At 44.4% G+C, this 18,519-nt stretch overlaps 1 protein-coding gene across 2 annotated transcripts in view; it reads left to right on the top strand.

Moving 5' to 3' along the window:
- The first annotated feature begins 432 nt into the window (after window positions 1-432).
- Window positions 433-18,519, top strand: part of ANAPC1 (anaphase promoting complex subunit 1) — a 29,984-nt gene continuing 11,897 nt past the window's right edge. The window contains exons 1-26 of one of the 2 annotated variants that reach the window (XM_065631144.1): window positions 433-775; window positions 2,166-2,327; window positions 2,661-2,712; window positions 2,904-3,013; window positions 3,396-3,478; window positions 4,373-4,446; window positions 4,718-4,863; window positions 5,105-5,325; window positions 5,833-6,042; window positions 6,660-6,755; window positions 7,204-7,294; window positions 7,413-7,478; window positions 8,289-8,426; window positions 8,748-8,888; window positions 9,265-9,325; window positions 9,858-10,045; window positions 10,874-10,948; window positions 11,222-11,487; window positions 11,863-11,954; window positions 12,614-12,762; window positions 14,221-14,299; window positions 14,415-14,451; window positions 14,554-14,624; window positions 14,758-14,936; window positions 16,860-17,086; window positions 18,320-18,438. In XM_065631144.1, coding sequence (XP_065487216.1) covers window positions 560-775; window positions 2,166-2,327; window positions 2,661-2,712; window positions 2,904-3,013; window positions 3,396-3,478; window positions 4,373-4,446; window positions 4,718-4,863; window positions 5,105-5,325; window positions 5,833-6,042; window positions 6,660-6,755; window positions 7,204-7,294; window positions 7,413-7,478; window positions 8,289-8,426; window positions 8,748-8,888; window positions 9,265-9,325; window positions 9,858-10,045; window positions 10,874-10,948; window positions 11,222-11,487; window positions 11,863-11,954; window positions 12,614-12,762; window positions 14,221-14,299; window positions 14,415-14,451; window positions 14,554-14,624; window positions 14,758-14,936; window positions 16,860-17,086; window positions 18,320-18,438 — 3,349 coding nt within the window. In that variant the 5' untranslated portion in view covers window positions 433-559. Of the gene's footprint in view, window positions 776-2,165; window positions 2,328-2,660; window positions 2,713-2,903; window positions 3,014-3,395; window positions 3,479-4,372; window positions 4,447-4,714; window positions 4,864-5,104; window positions 5,326-5,832; window positions 6,043-6,659; window positions 6,756-7,203; window positions 7,295-7,412; window positions 7,479-8,288; window positions 8,427-8,747; window positions 8,889-9,264; window positions 9,326-9,857; window positions 10,046-10,873; window positions 10,949-11,221; window positions 11,488-11,862; window positions 11,955-12,613; window positions 12,763-14,220; window positions 14,300-14,414; window positions 14,452-14,553; window positions 14,625-14,757; window positions 14,937-16,859; window positions 17,087-18,319; window positions 18,439-18,519 lie in introns of both variants that reach the window. The other variant, XM_065631143.1, reaches the window with a different exon arrangement.

The following is an 18,519-nucleotide window of genomic DNA, read 5'->3' as shown; positions in this document are numbered from 1 at the left end:
TTAGCACAGAGTGGTCAGCTTGTATTTAACTAATAATTAATAGATGTGGTGTAAGTAAGGAGCTAAGCAATTATGACTGACATCACCAGTTATTTCTTAGTATAGATGCATGCCAAAATTTTCAAAAACTGTGATGCATGTGTAATAATTAAGTGAGTATAAGCAACGCAAGAGCGTCCAGTCTTTGGAGCACTTATTCGCAGCGCTGATAAAATAAAGAATGCCGCTTAAGGGTATAACTGACTCTGCTGTTAAGTTTATTTTTTCGGTTTCAAAATAAAGAGTGCCGCTTGACGGTATAATTGACTCCGCTGTTTATTTTTGTTTGTTTCACCCCCCGCGCCAGGCGCCTCCGCGGGCAGCAATCTCCTGTGAGGGCCCCGAGGGGGCGGGGCCGCCGCCATGTCGCTCCCGGCATCCCCCGCGCGGCGGCAGCGCCAAGATGGCGGCGCCCGTGTGAGGAGGCGCCGCCGCGTGAGGAGCCGCCGCTTCCCGCCCCGCGGGCGCGCGTTCCTCCCCTTTCCCCCCCCGCAGAAATAATGAGGATAGCGGGGCCCCCATGTCGGACCACTCTGACGAGAGGGCGACGATGATAGCGGCCGGCGAGCTGTCGGAGTTCGCCCCGCGGGGCCGCGAGCGGTGCCGGCGCCACCCCAGCGCGCTGAGCCTGCAGCTGCGGCGGCTGCAGCCCGCCTCCTCCGAGCTCTGCTCCTCCGACGGCGCCGCCGGCCTGGTGGGCTCCCTGCGGGAGGTGACGATCCACGAGCGGCAGCGGGTAGGAGGCCTGGGCCCCCGGGGCTTTCCCCTCAAGGGCCGGCCCAGGCCGGGTTGTTGTGAGCCCCGGGCTGTGGTAATTTTGCCTTGCGAATGTCTGGGCAGTGGTGAGTCCTGTGTCCGGGTTTGGCCCCCTCGTCATTGACCTCATTCATGGTTATCAATATACAGAGGAGGAGTGTCAGGAGGATGCAGCCGGGCCCTTCTCAGTGACAACCAGCGATAGGACAAGGGGCAGTGGGTGCAAACTGCAACACAGGAGGTTCCACTTAAATATGAGAAGAAACTTGTTCCCGGTGAGGGTGGCAGAGCCTGGCCCAGGCTGCCCAGGGAGGTTGTGGAGTCTCCTTCTCTGCAGACATTCCAACCCACCTGGACACCTTCTGTGTAACCTCATCTGGGTGTTCCTGCTCTGACGGGGGGATTGGGCTGGATGAGCTTTCCAGGTCCCTTCCAACCCCTGACATTCTGGGATTCTGTGATCATTGAAATACTAGAGAGAGTGCGGAGAAGGGACCAGAGCTGGTGAGGGGCTGGAGCACAAGTCTGATGAGGAGCGGCTGGGGGAACTTGGGTGTTTATGAAACGGAGAAATAAACTTAACAGCAGAGTCAATGATACTGTTAAGCAGCGTTTTTTATTTTATCAGTGCTGGGGAGCTCTGGGGATTATCCTCCATAAGTGCCCCAAAGACTGGATGCTCTTGCATTGCTTATATTCACATAATTATTACATATGCATTACAATTTTTTGAAATTTTGACATACAATACATCTATGCTAAGAAATAATTGATAGTGTTAGTTATAATTCTTTAGTTCCTTTCTTACAATACACCTATTAATTATTAGTTAAATATGAACTAAGAACTCTGCTTCTAAACAGTGTCTTACTTAATCTCCTGCCTGCCTCTTGTCGTGCAGAATGATCTAAAACTTGAAAAATATCCCCTGGTTTTGCAGGTGGTCAGAAAGCATTTATACGTCTTTTGTAACTTAATCACAGTATACGTGAATTTGGCAGCTTCTCTTCGTTTATCCTGGAGAACAGGAGGCTGAGGGGAGACCTTATCGCTGTCTACAACTGCCTGAAAGGAGCTTGGAGCACGGAGGGGGTTGGCCTCTTTTCCCAAGCGATAGGACAAGAGGAAACGGCCTCAAGTTGCGCCAGGGGAGGTTCAGATTGGATATTAGGAAAAAATTCTTCCTGGAAAGGGCTGTCGGGCATTGGAACAGGCTGCCCAGGGCAGTGGTGGAGTCACCGTCCCTGTAGGGGTTTAAAAGGCCTTTAGACGAGGTTCTCAGGGACATGGGGTAGTGCCGGAGTTGGGTTATGGTTGGACTCGATGATCCTGAGGGTCTCTTCCAACTGAAATGATTCTCTGGTTTTCAGGAGAGCTGGCAGCTGAGGAAAGGCGTCAGTGATGTTGGGGAGGAGGCGGACTACGACGAGGAGCTGTACGTGGCCAGCAACGTGGTCATCTGGAGCAAAGGGAGTAAAAACCAAGCGTCTGCTGTCTATAAAGCTTTCACTGTCGACAGCCCTGTCCTGCAGGTACAAAAAAGTGGAAAGATGACAACTTTATAGACTTGTAGAATATTTTGGGTGGGAAGGGACCTTCCCAGCTCCCCCAGTGCGACTCCTGCCATGAGCAGGGACATCTTTACCAGCTCAGGTTGCTCAGAGCCACGTCCAGCCTGGCCTGGGATGTCCCCAGGAATGAGGCATCCACCACCTCTCTGGGCAATATGTGACCTCAAAAAATCCGCAGTGACTGTTTTCAAGCCGTTCTCTGAGGTGGAGTTATTTTGGGAAATGCAGAAAGATGAGATTGTGTAGCAGCATCAGCTCGTTCTTTGGAAATAATCGCACTGTGTTTGGTTTTAGGCCTTATGGTGCGACTTCACGATACCCCAGGAAAAATCTGACAAAGCTGAGGGTGAGTTTCCCGCTTACCGTAATGCCAAACAAATGCTGTGAGTTCCGCCCTCTTGGCATGAGTTTAGTCAAGACTTGTTGGGCTAAGACATCCACCCCCCTCAAGCTTACATTTTGTGTGTAGAGAATGTCTAAAGAAACAGAGAAACTTTACTGTGTGGTGGTGTTTTGTTTTTTTTTTTCTCTCCCCAGTTTCAGGCAGTGATGAAATAGTAGAGAAATGTATCTGCATATTGCAGAATTCTTGTATAAATGTGCATAGCATAGAGGGAAAGGATTACATTGCTGCTTTACCTTTTCAGGTAAGTGCTGTCCTTTTGTTTAGTTGGGTTTTTGTCCTCAAGTGGGCTTGTTATCTGTTTGCACACTGTGCTGGTGGTGGCTGCTGGATTTCTTCGCGCGGTAGGTGAAAGGAATGAAGCTGATGAAAGTGTGGCCATGTGGTCAGGGCACAGAATATTCTGGAAGTAGTTGCAGCTGGTTGTATCGTGTGGGACAGCGTGGGTCTGACAGCTTTGTAGTTTGAGAACCTGCTCTGATTTACATTGCTCTCAAGAAAAGGCCTAAACATCTTATTTTGCTCTAACGAGATACTCGAATGTGAAACATAATCAGTATAGGAAGTACTTGTTTGTTGGTGGGGTTTTTTTTTTGGTCATAGATATATTTGTAATTTTTTTATAGGTCGCAAACGTCTGGCCAACAAAATATGGTTTGTTATTTGAGCGCAGCAGTTCTTCGCACGAAGTACCTCCGAGTCCACCCAGGTGTGTAACGAGTGGCTTTAGTAGTTTTATTATAGACTGTTTGCTCATCTGTGATAACACAGGAGTGAGAGAGTTGAAGAGCAATAATGGAAGGGGGTGTGTGTGTGTTTGTGTGTTCAGGATGGGGCCAGATCAAATCAGGTGAAACCTGAAGAGCAGAACGGGGCTGAATACCAAAAATCCGTGATATTCCTCCGATATTGTGTTAATGGTTGGGAGTGGTGGTGGAATAGGGTATGGGAAGCACGATATGGGTGTTCCTGCCTGATTTCATGAAGGTTTGTGGGGCAATTGGTCCCAGGCTGTGATGGACAGCTGGGAGATCACCGAGGGGTTGTCAGGGAGAGGTTTGCTCTCCACTGCAGGATGCTGTAAATGTCTGGAGCATCCTGTTACCTGCTTGGTGAGGATCCCAGAGCCCAGATTTGCAGCACACAGCTGAGGAGCAGAGCAAGGACCTGGATGTCGTGCTGATGAGCAGCTTTAATACAGCTGCTCATTCTCTCTTGGACTTCATGTGTCTGTTCCTGACACTTGTGATTCGCAGAAGAGTTAGGATTATAAATAGAGGTTCTGAAGATGTTGGAGGTTAGTGCTCTGTTCACTCAGGCCAAAGCCCGTCCTGTGGCCAGCAGGTGGGGTCATTCCCAAGTGATCTGAGATGGTAAACCAAGACCTAATCATTCCGTTTGATACACCAGCCTTGTCTGGCTCTGCTCGGTTAATCAAACAAACTTCTGTGAAAGGGATGGATGTCTCTGCTGTTTCAGGCTCTGGTTCGTTAATGTCTGAGGAGCTGTTTTGGGCTCGCAGCACATGCACCAGCTACAAGAGAGCAATTCTGCTTGTTAGCGTTTGGTTTTTGAACGTGTTTTTTTTCTTGTTTTTTTCCAGGGAGCCTTTGCCTACGATGTTCAGCATGTTGCACCCGTTGGATGAGATAACACCTCTTGTCTGTAAGTCTGGAGGTAGGTGGACATCTGCAGATCTGTCACTTGGAGTCCATCAGTGCGGCATCAAATGTTTAAGGTGTCACTTGAGGGTTTTCTGCATTACAAAATTGGCAAATGATCGCTCTCAAGAATTCAGAATTGGGGTGTTTTAGCTGCTTTGCAAACAGGGAAACTGTTCAGGAAAGAAACCCAGATTGCAGAAGAAAGAATGCTAACGCTGGAACTGATAATGCAGCTGTAGAAATGATCCTTTCACCTTAACTGAAGTGAACCGCTTCTTCAGCAGGCGTGTTTGGCTCTGGCCGAGTGCAGTACGTCGCTGATCACACCATGAGGATCGTGTTTCTCAGTGCTGAACCCTCCATCGTGATGACCTACGACACTGTGCAGAGTTTACACACTGTTTGGGCTCTCCGGAGAGTGAAGCCAGAGGTACAAATTAATTGTCAACCAAATATCATTATCAAAAACTTTGTGTGTGTGTTTATATCCCATTATGGCTGTATGTGTTAGAAACGCCTGGTTATTTGTGATTTATTTTATTTATAAGAGAGCAAGATGTTTGGTGTGGGGGTTTTTTAACACCTAACTGATGAAACAAGCTATTTGAGCATCTTCCTGTCAGTTATTGCCCATGTGCTGTTTGCACTAACACCTCTGTTTTCCCTCGCAGGAGCAGAACACGGTGCTGAAGTTCTCGGAGCAGATGGGCACGCCACAGCACGTGGCCACCAGCAGCTCTTTGACCGCCCACCTCAGAAGCTTCTCCAAAGGCGACTCGCCCGTGGGCTCCCCTTTTCAGAACTACTCGTCCCTGCACAGCCAGAGCCGCTCTGCGTCGTCGCCCAGCGTGCAGTCCCGCTCCCCCTCCATCTCCAACATGGCTGCTTTGAGGTGAGCGCTGAACAAAACCAAAGAACCCAGGCTGTAGAATAAGATTTATGCCACAGAAGAGGCTGTTCTGTCATCACACAGCCAGTTGGTAGTGGAGTCGGGGACTGTCTGCAGGTCTTCTGAGTCCTGAGTGTTTTTAATTAGATTTTTCCAAAGAAAACCATATTTAGAGGGAACAGGTTGGGAGAGATTTTCTGATGGAATCACCTACACTACCTAAAATAGACTCATAGGATCATTTCAGTTGGAAGAGACCCCAAATTGTTGGTTTTCTTTCTTCTGAAACCCCACCTGTTAGATTCTGACATAGATGATTGGAAACTAATTAGATAATAATTATCCTATGCTGAGGTGTTCTTTCTAAAGTGACCTAATACTGAACTAGCTTCTGGTTTAGGATGGTTTGGGTTTGGTTTTGAAGTCTCTACTGGTGTATGAGCTCTCGGGGATTCTGTACCTGATTTTGAAAATGCACTTTTCACGAGTGTCTTCTGTCTTTGCTTGCAGCCGCTCTCACTCTCCTGCCCTGGGAGTTCATTCCTTCTCGGGAGTGCAGAGGTTCAACTTTTCCGGTAACGTCCAGTCACCAAAGAGGCACAGTATTACCCATTCGCCAAACAGCACTGCCAGCGATTCCTTCCTCATCCCAGAAACGGAGCCCATCATCCCCGAACTGTGTATAGATCATCTGTGGACAGAAACAGTCACAAACATGAGGTCAGGTGCTTGTGTTGGGGTGTGAGAAGTTCTGGATTTTCATTGCGGGGAGGGAAATAAAGTAAAATTATTATTTCAGTGTGTGCTTTCTGCAAATGGCGCTGCCTTAGAATAGGCCTGTGGACTTGCAGTTCCTAATTTTTTTTGGAAAATGATGCTCTTTGCCAAAGGGAATTGGGCACTTGGAACAGTGTTACCTGCCGTGTTATCTGTAACCCTGTGAGCTGGGGAATGGTTTCATGAGATCTCTAAAGCAAAGTAGGTTCTGACCTGGTCATTGCTTTGGGGTGGATTTTTTTTTTTTAATCTTCTAGGGGAGTGTCTCTTTCTGTGTTACTATCAAAATGGGCAAAACACAGCATAAACCCAAGGATTGAACAGGAGAACAAAGCCAAATAGCTTGTGCTCTGTGTGCCAAAAAGTGGGGAATGGGAAGATTGGAGTGCTAGAAAATCAATTTTGAGAGTAATGACTGAAACGGAGACTGGCACGTTCTAGCACCGTGATGCACTGCGCACTGAAGTCCAGTGAGACTCTACAGCCTGGGGACACTGTTTTCCTTCACTAAAATGTTTACAGCAGACAAACACGTGCTGATCATTGTGTCTCTTTTACAGGGAGAAGAATTCCCAAGCGTCAAAAGTGTTTATTACCACTGACCTTTGTGGGCAGAAGTTCTTGTGCTTTTTGGTGGAATCCCAGCTCCAGCTGCGGTGAGAATCCCTGTCCTGGGGACAGGTGAATGAGGAGGAATACTCTAAAAATATGGGGTTTAACTTATTTATTCTTCCAGACAGTGGAATCTGTTATGACAACATGTGGTACATCACTGGCTCTCGTATGACATGTTTTTAACTCTGGTGGCATAGAAGATTTGGGCTATTTAAATAAAACTGAAATTGCGAGAGAATATTGACTGTAATTTGGATGGAATTCTTTATCCTCATCTTTACCCTTTAGAAGTATGTTGGGGTTTTAATTCGACCACCAGAGTAAAAATAAGTCGAGTAGAAGGGCAAAACAAGCAAAGGAAGGAGGAAGCAAGCAGATGTACCACAATAAAAGTAACTACACCGTCCAGCAGAGTTTAAATTTTCTCTTTTTTGTACCAACAGGTAGCACAGTCCTTTTATGTTTCCTGTTGTTTTCTCAAATCTCTAGGTGTGTAAAATTTCAAGAGAGCAATGACAAGTCGCAGCTGATCTTTGGTTCTATTACCAATATTCAAGCGAAGGATGCAGCTCCGGTGCAGGTATGTACCTCTGCGTGGACTTGTACTCCTGCTTCGTTGCTTGTTGTCCAACCCCTGTAGTTAAGTGAATCTTCTTACTTAACTACAAGAAGCTGAACGTGCTGCTTGATTCTGGCAGGGCATCGATATGCTGCTGGTTCTGGAGGGCAGTGGAACTCTAGTGCTTTATTCTGGAGTGGTTCGGGTGAGTAACTGTTTTTCTGTCCCAACATAAATGTTTAAATCTTTGGCTGTGCGGAGGGATCCTGTGAGCCTCAGACCTTACAAGGGATCGTTTTAAGCTGCTGCTGGCTGGGGACTCGCTCGGGAAGGCAACTGTGCTCACGTACCAAGTGTAGTTTGCGTGCAGCGCTGGAAAGATAGTTCTGAAGAATCTCTTGAGCTTATTTTCAGCAATAGTAAAATACTAACGTAATAAAATGCTTTCAAAGAAAGAAAACTTGAAGAATACGGAAAAAAATAATTCCTGAAGAAAAAAAACTTTCCAACTTCTGTATAGCATGCCAGATAGTTTTAGATGTCAGATTATTTTGCCTTACAAGGGGCTGTTATTAGGATGGATGTGATTCATCCAAAATGATTAAAACTTTTTCTTAAGTTCTACAGAGGTGTAATGTGTTCTCTCTGTATGCAGAAACCTTGAACACTGCAATTTGTACATGTGTATGTATATGAAAAAAAAATATACTTTCTGAAAGTGGAACTTTCTCAGGGAAGCCCTGCTAGAGCTTTTCATGGGAGTGGACCTGTAGCAATAATGTACAATACTGACCATATATGGTGGTGTTTTCATTGTGTCCTCATCTGAAGAGAGTAATTACACGAACTAATCTTCAATCTCTTCAGACACTTTAGTTTAAGTACTTACCCACTTTTCTTAAAACTTTTCCTTTAAGACGTTAAAATCTGATGATGTCTGTGTCTGTAAGCAAGCTCGTGGAAGAACAGGCGTGAAAACCAACTATTTGTTTTCTCATATGTTGTTCCCCAAAAGGTGGGGAAGGTTTTTATTCCAGGTCTGCCCGCTCCATCGCTGACAATGTCCAACCCAATGCCTCGGCCGAGCACCCCCTTGGACAGTGCCAGCACCCCGGCCAAACCTTCGAACAAGCACCTGGGGCCCCTGGAAGAGGTAAGAAAAAAGGGTTTTGTTGTAACAGCTTCAAATGATTGCTTGATTTTTAACTTTCAAGGTATCTTTTGGGGCTAAATATTTTCTTTTTTTTTTTTTCTTCTGTAAATCCCCTGAATAAACAGTGTTTAAAGATCTATTTAGTGCTGCACTATTTATTTATTTATGATTTCTGTAAAACGTCTGAGGCAGAGGTTGGAAAGATATTTGTAGTTATTTCCAAAATACTTACCAGTACATTAAGAGTGACAATTTTAGCTGTCCTTTGCTCAGATCCTTTTATTTCAACAATTCTAAGCAATCATTTTTACCACTTTTCAGAGTGTGCTTTTGTCACCAGTTCCAGAGCTGAGGGATTCTGCCAAGCTTCACGACTCAACTTATGTTGAAGACTGTACTTTTCAGCAGCTCGGGACTTTCGTTCATGCTCTGAGAGATCCTGTCCACAACAGAGTAACTTTGGTAGGTATTATCCCATAATTGGAGTCAAGGCTTTGTTAGCAGAGCTAAGCGAAGGTCAAATTTACTTCTACTGTATAGTGAGACATTGAAGCAGCTCCTGATCAACAGCAAAATGTAACACTTGGGTTGGTGGCTCCACATTTTCTTCCCTGTAGAATTCTCTAGAAGTCACAGAATTTAATTGATTCCCTCAAGCGGTTCAGCTGAAGATCTGTTTCGTGGAGCTAGCGTCCGAGGTCGCAAATCTGTAGTGTTGCAAATAGCCAGGAATTAGGAATATGCTTAGTACACAAATGAGTTCTGAGCTGATAGAAAAGGGTTCTGGCTTTACTTTATGCATTTCATAATTTGACCCTTGCTGGTTTTATATTTTCAGGAACTCAGCAATAACACAATGGTTCGGATTACCATTCCCGAAATCGCCACTTCGGAACTAGGTATGATTCAGAATCCCTCACAAAAAAATGTTCCATAATTTTTGAGGGTTCATTTTTAAGTTTCTGCATGGCTTAGACTGTAATGATTCAGTACCATGTGTTCCAAGCTCTATTAACTTACCTTCTAGAGCTGCTACCGTTTATTTAGATGTTCTTTGTTGCTTTTAGTGCTTCACTCACTGCACTCTTAAAACTTCCTTTGTTCTTTAGGGTGCTTTGCTCTCCACCATTGTGTATGTTGTTCTTTGAGGAAGGGCTGAGATGCCAGTTCAGACACAAGCTGGTTTCAGTAATGAGCAAAAAGGAACTTTTTTCCCCTTTGCGTGGTGAATCAGAAGGGCTGTGCTTAGCCTGAACTAAAGGAGCAGCTCTCAGAAGTGGTGTGGTGTGGCTTTTAGTGAAAGAGCTGCCCGAGAGTTGAAAGGAGGTCCAAGAACTGTAGAGATTTATAGCGCTGATTGGAAGAAGTACCAGGAGGTAAGACAGAAAACATACTTCATTTTTTTTTTTTTCTTTTTTTGTTTTCCAACAGTGAAAAGGTGTCTGCAAGGCATCAAAGCGATCCTGCCCAAGGAGATAGCGGTGCAGATGCTTGTCAAGTGGTACAGTGCTTACAATGCGCCAGGAGGACCCAACTACCACTCGGAATGGAATTTATTTGTAACGTGTCTCATGAACATGATGGGTTACAACACAGAGAGACTGTCCTGGACACGGAACGTAAGCAGGCTCATGTGTTGTTTGTCATAGCTTGTGTTAATGCTACTGGTAAATCCTCAAGGTTCAAAATGGTTAGAGAGACACGGAATTGTGTCAGAAATAGACTGTGTCTTGTCTTAAGTCACAAGATGGCCATCTCATCAGTTCATATTGCTAATTTTAGGGCAACATTTTAGTCTGTATTTATCATGAAATGTGGTACTTGTCACCAACTGGCTTGGTCAAATAAAAATAGATTATGAAGATTTGACTCCATTTCATGATCAACACTGATGCGTTAAAGATTTGATTCACCTAACCCATATTAAGCCAATTTTTGCTAGAAACACAGATCGCAACTCAGATTCCTGTTTCATAAGGAGGATTTTTCCATGTAGTTTTTGAAGTATGATGTTTAAAGTTCTACTTTTTTAAACCGTTTTACTGAATTATTTGGAGTTTTCTGTGAGCGGGTTTCCTGCTAGCAAGTACATTTGCAGTACTCTCAGGAAAAAAAAATCACCAGCAAGGTTATTTGTACAACTGAAGTGAAAGCAATGACTATATGTACATCACCAGCTTTAGCTCATCTGCAGTATTTCCTCTGTCCTCCCAGATGTTCAGCAGTCAAACTGTGACGTTCATGCACCATACACCACGTTAACTAGCTGTGGATAGAAAAAAATCAAACTGCAGTCTATGTTTTATATGAAAGCAAAGTGTATAGAAGTTCCTAAAGCCATGCCATGTAATGTTTAGTTTGAATTCAGGTGTCACGATTGGCGATTTACTTGTGCAACCTTGCGAATTGTAATTCTGAGCTACTTTTGATCTTTTTATTTCTCGCAGCTTGATCTTGAAGGATCGCTTTCACCAGTTATTGCTCCAAAGAAGGCTAGACCCTCAGAAACAGGGTCAGATGAAGTAAGAAATGGTTTTCTTTTAGAAGTAAGAGCATTGGGGGTGGGTGGTTGGTTTGGTTTTTTTTTAAAGGCAAAGCAGAGGAAACACCCTCTGAGTAGCGCATTTCATCTGAGCTCATCTGAGATTACAAACCTCTGGGGGAAGAAAAGTTATTTTGCCCTGTGCGGTGACTGCATCACGAGACGTTGCTTGTCAGGATTCTTGCTGCCAGAGAAGTAGGTTGGACTCGGGAATAAATTTAATATGGATCTCTTTCCTTTTTGTTTGGTCTAGGACTGGGAATATCTCTTAAGCTCTGATTACCACAGGAATTTCGAGTCTCATCCTATAGCCAAAGCTTTGCGACTGGACCCTCTGGAAGTTTCAGCTCCGAAGGAGGACTTTGCACAGAGCCTTAGTCTGGATTCCTCAACCCTCCTTTTCACCCACATTCCTGCTATTTTCTTTGTTCTTCATCTCATCTACGAGGAGCTCAAACTGAATTGTCTCATGGGAGAAGGGATTCGTTCACTTGTTGTTCTTCTGGTTCAGCTGGCCAGGTATGCAGACAAATTGCAGGTATATATTTTGTGGTGTCTCTTGATGGTGGGCGCGTGTTATTTTTTTGGAGAATTTGGGGACTGCACAAATTGAAGCAGACTTTGTGAAGAAAATTAATGAGTGTTCAAAACCTTATTGAGCATAGAGATTTGCTTCAGGAAATCTCATACAGTTCTTACCACTCCCCAACATCAGTGTGATTCACAAATCTTAGACGCTGCAGCTCTTTTTTTTAATCTACTGCATTGGCTCAGCTCATGAAATCTGTAAGATTTTAAACACTTTTAAAAATCAACAAGAAAATGTCACAGAAATGCAGAAAGGTTGGGTGGGTTTTTCTCCATCTAACGTGACTGAAATCTCTCTCATTCTAGAGATTTAAAACTTGAAGCTTATATAGATTATTACTACAGAGACTACCCAGCCCTTGTGAACACCTCCAGACAGATCTGCATCATTGATCAAGGTGAGTTTAAGACTGTGCAAAGCTGGATATTCAGCGATGATGATTTGCAGTTTATCACTAATTCTGAGCCTGTTGCTAACTGTTCTCTTCAAAGCTGGTCAGGACTTAACCTCCACATGCAAAACCGCTGGCTGTGCTGAGGTTGCCTTGTTTTTCATGGCCGCCTGAGAAGACCGTAGTGAAATCAGTATTGTGTAGTCAACGAGCTGGAGATTTGTTAGTCATGTAAGATAAACTACTGCTTCTCCTGACCAGAAAAATAATATATCATCGGTCTGGCGTTGCTACTCGTGTTTGTGGTCAGGGAAGGCAGAGGCTATTATAGTTAGGTTGTCCTCTCGCTTAAGCAATTTATTGTTGTTGAATTACAAGACTGTTCCAGTGAGGTTTTTGAGAGCTACTAATGTTTTATGTTTTCCTTTTCACCCTGGGCTGAGAGAGATCATTTTTGTTCTTGAAAGACAAGTGTCTTTTGTTGTCATTACCATCTAGTGATAAACTTCCATCTAACAGGAGGGAGATCTGGTCTGTTTGCAACAAAAATACTGTATTTCCCCCAAATGCAACAGAAGCAGCATTGTAGGTCTTGCTTTAGGAGTAGTGGAGCATTTTTGTGCATTTGCTGTGAACACAGTGTCATTGCTGTCTGTATGATTTAGTCCAAACAGGTTTCATGCACCATCCCTCATTTTTTTCTGCCGAGCCTCCCAGTATCTTCCAGTGGCTCAGCTCCTGTCTGACGGGAGGAGGCGTGCAGCCTTACCCTTACTTACCGGGAATCTGCGAGAGGAGCAAACTGGTAGTACTGGTACGTACTTCGGTAAAAAGGATGTTTTATTCTGTCAGCTACTTCGTGTCCTGCGAGTGAGACTTCAGCATCTCCAAGTGTTGCTGCTCCATTCTAAGTAAACCTCATCTGTCTGCATTAAATTCTCCTGAGTATCCCTGCAATATAGTAAACTGTGCAGTGGCGGCCTCCCCACCAGGAGAATAATAGATATTTAGCAGAGAGGAATCCCTGTGAGTCCCCTCTTCTATTACTTGAATATTACTGCAGGGTGTGGATGGGTTTCAGCAGGTGGAGGAGATATTTGAGGTTGGGAAGGAGAGCTCGTGAGTACCCTATGCTTCGCTGCTTATGTTTTTTTCTTGTGGTTTGCAGCAGTGGTATGTGCAAAGTCATAATGTAACTTCAAGTTAACTGTATTTTGCGAGCGAGAATTTCCCGGCTTTCTTCTTGGGCATGTAGCAACATCAACATTTAGTCGCATGAGTAGTTGTAAGTGCTGATGTTATCTCTTGGTCAGCCTTGCTCGCTTATTGGCGAAGCGTTCATGGGGAAATCCTGCAAATATGGGGTTTGGAGCCTGAGAGGGATGGGGATGGAAAGCAGGACAGGGAGGAGAGACTCTGCTCCGACCCAAGTGTCCAGGACTTGTCATGGAGTCTCTGCCAGGGTCAGCCTGTCCTCTGCTTCAGGGTGTGGAGGGTTGAAGCAGCAGCACAGAGGTTCTTTGGAGCGCTGATACACTTAAGTGTAATTTAATTTAATTTAATTTGCCTCTGCATTCAAATTTTGAAGAGCTGTAGCCCTTCCCTTGGGCTGTCACCTGTGTCTGTCCAGCTCTGTCTTTTCTCCTGCCTCCTGTGCGGAAGTCAGAGCTGACATGTCTTATCCAAAAATCTTAATGGAAAACACACCAGATTTTTACCTGTGATTTTTGCCTTTGGCACACCAGCTTGTTTGGCAGTATCGAAAAGTAACGAGGGTGAGAGATGACGTTGATTTTGCTGGCTAAACACCTGAAGTGCACCCTGCTTTGAATGGGGAACAACTTCTCGCTTGAAACCTTCACAAAGCAGCCAGTATTCCAAAGGTGGAGGAAACTGAGTGAGAAATGGTGTCTGTAGGTGACGTGTCTGTTTGGCAAGAGAAATTAAATGAAATGTGAGAAACATGGGAAATGTACTTGGAACATGTTTTTTCTGTTGAGACGATCTTTCTCTTTTTACCTTTGAAAACAATTATGAGGGAAAATTGAGTTAGTTGTTTCAGGCTTTATTTTTTTCCAAGCTTTAAGATAGGAATCTATAAGAGTTTGTTACTTGCTTCAGTTGTTTCAATCTCCATTTACTAATGATGTTTTTCTAATAAACCTGTCCCACTGGTTAACTTATTGAAGTTATCCCTGCCTGGTTTACGAGGCAGTACAGCAACAGCCACACACTCAGTGACTTTGGTTTATTGTCTCCGTTTCCCCTCCAGAGCGTGGCTCTGTACGTACTGGGTGATGAGAGCGCTGTGTCTAATGAAGCCTCCAACTATTTGTACAAGATCACGTCAGGTAATGATGCTTTGGTGCGACCATAGGATCTCCTGGTGTCCTGTGCTTGTTACGTGCTGTCCTTTTGCTGGGAGAACACGGAATTAATGAATTAATGTGGCCTTGTCTTTCCTAGGACAACGAAAACAGCAGATGGAACAGGATGACGACCGGTATGGGGTTTTTAGTATTATTTTAAACTCTGAGTTTTGCCTTTCTGCTGAGTTTTTTAGTAGCTTTTATGGCTTTCTTCTTTATTCCCCTTCATTTTACAGATGTAGTTTCAGACGCAGCACATCTGTTTCCAGCCTGGCTGAAAAGTTAGTTATTTGGATGACTAATGTCGGTAAGAGCAGCTTTTTATTGTTGTGCAAAATGGCAGCTGTCATAAGCAATAGCCTTGTGCTTGCCTAATACAAAATACATTTTATCTAGTTTTGCTAAAACAGTTGATTTTTTGGTTCTTTGTTAATTTTCAGGTTTCACCCTGAGGGATCTGGAGTCTCTCCCGTTTGGCGCAGCTCTTCCCATCCGAGATGCGATCTATCACTGCCGAGAGCAGCCCGCCTCCGACTGGCCAGAAGCCGTTTGTCTCTTGATCGGCCGCCAGGATCTGTCCAAACAGGCGTGTGAAGGGAACCTGCAGAAGGGCAAATCGGTGAGTATGGACAGAAATGGATTTCTACAATAGCGGGTTTTGGGCAGGGCGCTCTGTTCAGAACCTTCCCCACGTCTGCTGCTGCTCAGGACATCAGGAGGTGCAGGATTCGAGAAAGGGCGACACGGGGTTTACACGCGTGTGAGGGTTTCAGTATAAAAATCAGCATCCGGCACAGGAAGAGTACGTGCATCGCTGTGGAAACTGTCAATATAAAACAGATTTTGAACTCGATTTAGACACGGGCCTCAAACGTTTTGCCTACAGAGCCGTTTGTCCCTGTGAGTCCTCGTCCTCCCCAAAACAACTGCGCCTTTGAGAGGTGTTGGAGAGGTTTTGGTGCTCAGGATGGAGACTCTGTCCTCAAACAGCAATGGCACAGGGAGAAGGAAGTCACTATTTGTCAGGCTGCTTTCTGAAATATGCTTTTTATAGACTTTTTTCTCAAAAAGGGTTTAGTTATTTGTATCCTGAGGTAAAATGGAAAAAAAAAAAAAGGTTGTGTTTTTCTTTTAGACGTTGTCTTCTGATTGTGAAATGCTGGTGATTCCCACTAAGTTGTAGCTCACTTGCGTGTCTTGTTGAGGACACTGGAATCCAAAACTCTTCTCGAAAGCTGGCTAGTGGCATGTACAAAAGCACGTAAGGGTAGCAGAGAAATTGTCCGCAGCCTGGTCGGAGATCAGAAGAGGGATTTGCAGTCTCAAGTACACCTCAGTCAAGCTCATTTTGCGGTCTTAGCTTTGGAAGTGATACTAAAACTATTCCAATTTTTTTATAACAGAGGCTTCATGACTACATATCCAAAAAGTGGGGTTTTTTTAAAATTAATTTAGCAGAAAAGTGAATTCACTGCATGCTCAAATCCCATCTGCCACCCTTCATTAAAAATCGATTTTATTTTTTGCCGGTGAAGTTTTGTCTAACTGTAACAGTATCGAATCTTAAAATGATGATAAATTTGATTTTTATCACTTACTTATGACAATGCCTCGAATGTATGTTACCTTAAAAGGATAAAGTGATCTTCAAACACCAAATTGTTTGTCATTTCTCAGGAGGGCAGGGTGGAGTTTCCTGTTTCAGAACGGACGCTGGCTATATGGGTGGAGCAGTTCTGTATTGACATTTAGCGCCTATTTATCAGAAGAAATCGGTTTTCATTCATCAGCTGTTAATTTCCTTGCACTCCCAGTGCTGTGTGTGACTGGCGAGCCTTAGGAAGACCCTGTGTTCAGTCTGGTCTGTGAGATGCTGCATCTTTCAGCTTGCTGAAATTCTGAGATATAGAACAGGGAAAATGGCCAGTTTAGAGAGGGGTGGGGATTTTTTGTTCCTGGATTTATTTCAATATTTTTCATCGCCTTCCTTGTGTGTGTTGTGGGGTTTTTTTAAACGAATCTCTCTTCTGTGGAAGATGAAAAAGAAAGAGCAATATACTGGCCCACTTTAGGGTTAATGTCCAAATTAGTTTGTCAGACCATAAGGAAACTGTATCTTCTGCTGGAAAGCTTATTCTGGAGTTTAACCGCTGCTTTAATAGACATTGAAATGTTCATCTGGGTTTGGTTTTCAATGCTGAACCTGAAGTAAAAAGCACACGTGTTTTCATAGCTGTCATAGACAATTGTGTAGGCAGGGAGGGGAAAGCCCTTTCCTACTACTGCTCTGAGACTAGAAAGAGTTTTGAAAGGAGGCGACTATTTAATGTGTTGCCTCTCCACGCTCCCATTCGTCAGTCCCTGCCACGTCTTTCACGTATTTGAGGTGTCAGCTCCTCCTGTCTCAATAGTTATTTATCACATTTAGATGTGCAAAAATCGTTGATTGCGATGTTCAGCAATCCTCGTGGCCTTCTGAGTGAATATAAGTGTGTGAACCGTGTCGTTCATGTTACTTCTTTCCTTTCTCTTTCCCTGGTAGTCCGTGAGCCCGGTGCTGTCCTCCGACATTCCCTCGGGCACGGAGTCGGAAGAGGACGAGGACGGCATGAACGACATGAACGAGGAGGTGATGTCGCTGATCTGGAGCGAGGATTTGCGTGTGCAGGAGGTTCGCAGGCTCCTCCAGAGCGCCCGGCCCGTGCGCGTCAACGTGGTGCAGATGCCAGAAGCCAGTGACCACGAGTACATAGAAGAGAAAGAAAACCGGTAGAAACTGTCTCTGTTTCTAGCAGTTATTTCATCAGCATTTCACTCGGGTGAAAAACCATCTGAATGTTTTTGGTGGCTTCAAAGTTAAGTGTGTCTAACCAAACAGCGCAATATATTTCAGTCTGAACTTCACATTAAAGTAGGCTGGCCTGGGTGAAGGACACACACGAGAAGGTTGGATTTCATAATCCGAGTCTTTGAAGCTCGGTGAACATCACAACTCCGCTGCCTTTGAGCTGGGGCTCACAGGGCTGGAGCAGCCGATGGGAAGGACTGCTCGTTTGAGCCCCAGACAGCATGTTGAGATCAGTTAAGGTTTGAAAGCAGATTGTAGCTTTTTTTTTTCTATCTAAGAATTACAAAATACAAGCACAACCTATTCTATAGAGAAAATAGCTCTGTAGGGGACAAAGCGTCATCCATCCCCTGCCTAAAACTGGAGAGCCCCTTGTTCAGGGCTGATCCTAGGTCTAAGCAAGGCTCAGGTTTGGGGACCTCTTTAATTCTACAGAACGCAAATTCACTGTCCCGTGCCTCTGTCTTTTGAAATCTCCTGTTGGCAGCATTATACCCCCAGTGGTCTTAAAATTGCCCCCATCCTGCTTCTTTATTCACTTATTTCGAGGGTGTTAAAAGGGTCTTTTTTAAAAAAAGCAAAAGAAAAAGCCAACTTCAGAACGTCACTGACACGCAAAACACTCTGCAGAAGTCAGAAACTAAAGGGATGCACCAAATTATTGTCCGACCCAACAGACTGAGTAATCTAACGAGTCTAGAAAGTGTTTCCAGAGTAAATCATAGAGAATTGTGGTCAGCATTCTTGGAAGCACGTTATTAACTCTCTGCACAGGTTATTACTAGATGCGATCACCAGTCATAGCAAGATCCCGTATGGCAATCAGCTTTGTTTTACTTTCCCCTTTCACCTTGTTTCTGATATGGCTGCTAAATTGTCCGTAGCGTGGATTTGTTTAACTAGCACCTAGCTTAAGGGGAAAAAGAGACAAGTTTCAACATGATGTCAGCTAAAGTGTATCTTTGAGCTTCATCTTGTAAGCACCAAAGATTCGGTTCAAAAGTTTAGCCTGCTAAAAAAAAAAAAGGAAAGACGATATGCTATCTCATAGGAAAAAGCCGTCTGTTGTCTGTTGGTTCATTTTACATCATAGATTTGGAAAAAAAAGTCTGTATTAAACAACTGGCTTGGTTTTTCTGTTGTCTCCCCACCAGGCTGCTGCAGCTGTGCCAGCGAACCATGGCTCTACCTGTTGGACGAGGAATGTTCACTTTGTTCTCCTATCATCCCGTTCCAACAGAGCAGTTGCCCATCCCAAAGCTGAATCTGACCGGTATGTTGGTCGGAGTTTCTTTTGCTTGTTACCCCATTTCCTTCTGAACCTCTTGTAATTTTTAGAGCATCTTCTGTGTCT

Source organism: Caloenas nicobarica, chromosome 3, assembly GCF_036013445.1.
Source record: "Caloenas nicobarica isolate bCalNic1 chromosome 3, bCalNic1.hap1, whole genome shotgun sequence".
Taxonomy (NCBI): Eukaryota; Metazoa; Chordata; class Aves; order Columbiformes; family Columbidae; genus Caloenas; species Caloenas nicobarica.
Note: the sequence above shows the minus strand (reverse complement) of the source record. Positions and strands in the feature narration are given on the sequence as shown.